Source organism: Mandrillus leucophaeus, unplaced genomic scaffold (assembly GCF_000951045.1).
Source record: "Mandrillus leucophaeus isolate KB7577 unplaced genomic scaffold, Mleu.le_1.0 Scaffold107, whole genome shotgun sequence".
NCBI classification, from domain to species: domain Eukaryota; kingdom Metazoa; phylum Chordata; class Mammalia; order Primates; family Cercopithecidae; genus Mandrillus; species Mandrillus leucophaeus.
This window is the reverse complement of record NW_012098876.1, coordinates 738,289-744,176: the sequence shown is the minus strand read 5'-3', so window position 1 is coordinate 744,176 and position 5,888 is coordinate 738,289. Positions and strand designations below refer to the sequence as shown.

The 5,888-nt window shown below is 40.4% G+C and overlaps 1 protein-coding gene across 1 annotated transcript in view; it reads left to right on the top strand.

Annotated features, from left to right (window-relative positions):
* The window catches only part of GPD1L (glycerol-3-phosphate dehydrogenase 1-like), a 69,420-nt gene extending 66,203 nt beyond the window's left edge, over window positions 1-3,217 (top strand). Inside the window, exon 8 of the mRNA XM_011985403.1 lies at window positions 335-3,217. Within this exon, the coding sequence (XP_011840793.1) occupies window positions 335-431 (97 nt within the window). The 3' untranslated portion in view covers window positions 432-3,217. The remainder of the gene's footprint in view (window positions 1-334) is intronic.
* The last annotated feature ends 2,671 nt before the right edge of the window (window positions 3,218-5,888 follow it).

Below are 5,888 nucleotides of genomic sequence, written 5' to 3'. Positions count from 1 at the left end.
AATATAGACTCATCCAAGATTTGACCAAGAGTCAGAGCCACAACTCTTCATGTAAATGACAACAGTTTGCCCTGGTAGGATCACCGTGTGACTTGTTTGTGGAAAGTGTGCTCCAAGCTTAATTAGGCAGAGGATGGTCTAGGTCGCACCAGGATCTGACAGCCACATTCCAGAGGCTCTCTGCAGAACAAATGATAAAGGAATGTAGAAAGTGCTTACCGTGTTTTCCATAGTCACATACCGACCTGCAATCTGTTAGGACAGAAAACCTAACTTATTCTCTGAGGTAAATCTAGTGGCCTAACCTTGTCTTTTCACATTTCTTCCCAACTAGGTTTCCATTGTTTACTGCTGTGTATCAGATCTGCTACGAAAGCAGACCGGTTCAAGAGATGTTGTCTTGTCTTCAGAGCCATCCAGAGCATACATAAAGTGAATCATGCAGCGTGGTGGGGGAAGTTCTGCCTTTCTGATCAATCTTTTGGGTTCACGTGGAAACCAGGACTTGGCAACATGATGTTTGTTTGACTGTAATCTCATCATGGATATGTATGGATTTTTACAGGATCGTTTTTGAATTGTGAGAGGCAGTTCATTGGCAAAGATGTACTGGGCAGTAACTAAACACACATGCAAACGTGTGAATGGTGGTTTATTCCTCATTCTGTGGATGTTTCTATGAGCCAAAATTAAATGTCTTTTTTTCAAAATTGCTTATGAAATTTCCACACAATGGTAGCTTATAAGATTGGAACGATCTCAACTAAATTTTTTAGGTGTAATTCATACGTATTGGAGGATTTTTTTTTCTCATTCTTCTAATGTTAAATTTTAACCAGCATTAACATGGTAGAGTGGAGGAGTGAGTGTGTTCAAAGATCAACATATTTAACACTATCTTAAAGCCAGCATAATTAACTATTTTGGTTGTGGGCTGACCTTTGTTTTTTGAACAATCAGGTATTTTTAATTAGATAATCCACTCATATTTTCCCCTCACTGCAGTTGTCTGCATTTTTAGCCTCTTTTCTCTTCGTTAGTTGTCAGAATGTGCCTTCATCAAGGCTCAGCAGTAACAGAAGACAGAAAACTCACCTGGGATTTTCCTGCTGTGGCTGGCACATCCTTCTGATTAACAGACACCTGTATGATGCTTTTGGCTAGTTAGTGCATTTTTTGCAAACATTTTTCTTAAGCATCACAGATCCACTGGGGGGTGTCGGGGGCTACTGTTCCTCCTCTTGTTAGATGCAGTCACTCCTCCTGGTCACCTAGTGAGCAGGGACAGAGCCAGGAGTCAAGTGCAACGCCAAGGTGCATGACCCTCTGAGAAGTCACTGGGCTGATTTGACCTCCGACTAATTGGTTGTGGCAAATGCCATGTGCAGCCTTTCCTGAGGCCATAGGAGGGCTTCCTGCCGCTGAGATCTGTGCAGGCCATCCTCTCAACGGTGCCACTCCAAGGGCAGTCCTCAGTGCAGCAGCATCAGCTTCACTTGGGGGGAGGGGGTGGTCTCAGAAATGCAGGTTCCCGGGTCCCACCCTGGACCTCCGAAGGAGTATGGCATCTGTGCTTCTGATGCTCACTACAGTTTTGGAACCACTACTTTAGAAAACCTGCTTTAACGTGGCATTCCTCTAATCGTGTTCCCTAGGAAATGAGTGTCCCAAGATCCAGTGATTATTCCAGGTGTTCCCTGGAAAGGTCGAGTGAGTTTGCGAAACACTACGTGTGTACGCGTCTTGAAGGTGTAGAATGTATGTTTATGCATCAGTGGAACCCATTTTTCTAGCCTAGCAAGTCCCAAACACATTACACTGAAGAGAGATTTTGGTGAGGAAACTTGCCAGAGTTTTCAGGGAACACTGTTCTTAGGCTTAGGTGACCTTAGGATAACTCAAGTAGACCCTTCACTCCCTGTGAGAAATTAGGATGAATAACTACCTGTGGTATTGTTGGTTCTGAACTTCTCCAGTTTAGGCCTGCTGTGAATCTTTGATGAAGCTTTAAGGTGACACTGTTGTACAAGACGTCAGCTTTGCTGAAACGCACATTACCTGGAATAAGTGCTTTAACTGTAGAATTAGGATGGGATTTACTGTACTGTTTTGAATGAGATTGGCTTCAGAATAGCATTGCAGTTACCTTACATAGCACTTGATACGTGTTAAAGGAACATATGAATGTAATTTATATATTCCTGGAATTTCAGTTACTTTGTGAGATTTGGGGCTGTCCCTCAACCCCAGTTTAGGATTTCTTTTTTTCTATACCTTGAAATGACTATAAAATAGATTTTCATGGGAATTTTAAAGACTCTATCCAAAACAGTTTTGGAGCGTTTTAAAGCCCCATACACAGACGTATACGAAAGCACACAAAACACTCCAGCTTTCAGCAGTTTTGGCACCACCGTTAACCCACTTTGCTTGTCTCATGAAAAATCTCTGTTAAAGTATGTACATGGGTAACAAAAAGTTACTTTTAAAGATCCATAAAGGGCTGTAGGCTAACTGTGGTGTCTAGTAAGTAGCAGAATGAGATGTGAGGAGTTGGGACTTTGCGTGTTCTGCGTGTTTTCGTCTGCATTCAGCTTCTTATTCTGGGTTTGTCCTCGAGTGTTATTTCTTTACAAATGCCCTTGTAATTACCACTCTGAAGTCTGCTGACTGTGTCTCTTGAACATACTTAGGATATTCTGCACATTATGGAAAAAGGTAAATTTTATAAGTTTCTGCTCTACTAACTGTAGATATTTATGACTCTGCGAGTTATCTATTTTTATAACCACCTGTGGTCCATTGTTCATTTTAATTCACATTTCTTACAAAGTGTGGTAACAGGGAGGGAGACACCCAGACTAGAAGCTCAATTTGTACAACTTCAGCCAATCTGTGAATGTAAAAACTACACTGTTGCCTTGCTAGGATCCACCCTCCTATAATGTGGAACAACTATCCGAATGAAATCCACCCTAGGAGATGGAGTCAAACTAAACTTGTGGTTTTTCATTTAACTTTTGACTATAACATGGCCCCATGGCATCCACACCAAGAGGAATGTTGCGATGAGGTGCCGGTGTGCAAAGGGAACCTTAGCTTTTCCACTGGTTCTTATCTGCTAGCCTTTTACATACATGTGTACTATATTTGTTTACAGACTGTAGGTGGATATATAATTTAAAAGCTTGATTTAATAAACATTTAACCCCCTAAACTTGCGCTGTGGATCCTGTTTTTCTTTTTACCAATTTAGGTAATCATTTTATTTGTCAGCTCTTTCTTTTTTTCCTGAACTGTGTTTCATTACCAATATCAAAAACAGTTTTCAACAGAAGGGCTTCATCTCTAATCCCAGGCCTTAAATGCATCTGTTTTTATTGTTTACTGATATTTTTATATAATTGCAGTTTAGGATGGAGACCTTCTGGTGAATTTGAAATCCCCTTCTCCCCACTCCATATATACCTTTAAAATCTGGGAAAATCCAGTGCTGATCTCATAAAAATATAAGGGAAATTTCTAGAATCCTAAAACAAATAGGGGACCGATTGGCAGAGTCGAAAGGATTGGGTTGTGAAGCTTATGCTACACCAGAGCCTACCAAAGGCTATGTTGTCAGGGGAAAAATGAGCTAAGGAAAGCCAGGTATAGGCACAAACAAGGAGGCTGGGCCCCATGGGGAGAAAAATGTTTTGTTTTGTTTGCCACAGAGTCTCGCTGCTGTGTCACCCAGGCTGGAGTGCTGTGGGGGCACACGCCTGTGGTCTCAGCTACTCAGGGGGCTGAGGTGGGGGGATCACCTGAGCCCAGGAAGGTTGAGGATGCAGTGAGCAGAGATCATGCCACTGCACTCCAGCCTGGGAGACAGAGTGAGACACTGTCTTAAAAAGATAAATAATTGAAAAATAATTCATTATGAGTGAAAACCAACAGATTTTTAAAAACAAAGAACCTTAGGATTTCAGATAATTTGAGTAATACCATAGATGCTTTTTAAAAATCATCTGAAATCCTTTATGGAGGTGGGGTCTTACTATGCCACCCAGGCTGGACTGCAGTAGTGTGATCATAGCTCACTGCAGCCTCCAACTCCTGGGCCCAAGCAATCTTCTGCCTCAGCCTCCCAAGTAGCTAAGACTCCAGGAGCGTGGTACCACACCCAGCTTTTTTTTTTTTTTTAAAGTAAAGATAGGGTCTTGCTATGTTGCCCAGGCTGGTCTCAAACTCCTGGCCTCAAGCAATCCTCCCGTCTTGGCCTCCCAAAGTCCTGGGACTACAAGCATGAACCTGGCCAGATGCTTTGAAAGATATTTTTTAAAATAAAGGCATAAAAGGAGGATTAAAACATAAATTATTTGAGAGGAAAAAAGAATCCCAGCCAGGCAGATTTGAAAAAGAACCTATTCAAACATTTAGGAATGAATATAATCATTTGAATTTTAAAAATAGGCAGATGGAAAGATTAAAGACTAGATTTGACAGAGCTACAGATGGAATTGGCAAACTGGAAATGAGATCTGAGGACATTAAAGTATTAGCAAAGAAAATATTTGAGGATTTAAAAGGTAAGTGGAAGATAGAATAGGACTTGAACATGCATCTGATAGGAGTTACAGAAGAGAGAAAAGGGAGGCAATTTTTGAAGAAAAGGCTGAAATTTGTCCTGATTTAATTATGTGCATTCAATTTTATGTTATTCTCCATAATGTATCTCTATTAAAATTTAATCACGTGGTCTTTATAACTTTTTATGACTACATATAAACTAAGTTGATGGTGAACGTTTTTGAGGAAATATGCTTTATGAAGAATCTGTATGGATAATCTAATTTACTGAAGCTATGATTTATTCAAGTTACTGAAGCAAGTGATGTTACCTTTGGTAGGGATGGGTGACAGCAGGCATGGTACTGTGGGAAGATTTGTTCTAGCTCCTGCTTAACCATTTAATATCCATGTTGTTTAGCCAAGTCAGCTAACTTCTCTTTGAAGTTCATTTTTCTCATTGGTAAGTGGGAATAACATCTGTGCAGCCTGCCTCATAGAATTGCTGTAAAGGTCCATAAAGAGCAGGAAATCAAGATATTAAAGGAGAAATATCTGTTTGTGGCAGAAACAATGCCATATGTTCACTAAATTATTTTTTCTTTTTTTTTTTTTTGTAGATACACAGTTAAATTACATTTCCCAACCTCCCCAGCAGTTAGGTGGCACCACATGATTGAGTTGTAGCCAATGACATAGGGAGACAAAAATGCCACTTTCAGGTGTTCTGTTCTGTCTGATTCTTCGTTATTTCTTCTGTGTGTGCTGGTTGGATATCAATTTCCAGTATGTTCTGGAAGCCATACATTGAAGATGATGGGCCCCTTTTCAGCCAGGATTCTACAAGACAATGTGGAGAAAGTACCCCCCCCATCACATTGGTCTGTGATTGATAGGTATAAAAATTATTGTATTATGCCACTGAGACATAGGGGTTACTTGTTATAGCAGCTAGCATAACTTCATTCATTGCTAAAAAGATGTTTGAGGAGATCCTTTTGTGGTTGATAAGTGTGATGATTGAGTTTTCATGCTCATGTGTGAGATGTGCCCCCACTCAAACCTGTCACAACATCTACTTATTATCAGACATGAAAAAAAATAGATGTTTCAGGAATTTAAAAATGCAACTTGCAGAAACATCAAGAGATTAGGGAAATTTTCATCCCTTGGTCACTACAGCATCACAGTGTCTGTTTTGCCATCACTTTTTTGGACACAGGGCTATATATGAATGTGGGCGTGCCTATGGGTGTGTCTGTCTGACTCTTCCCTACCCAGGATAACTCTGGCTAAATCCAAATTTGTATATCTAATCGTCTTTCTCTCTCTCTCTTTTT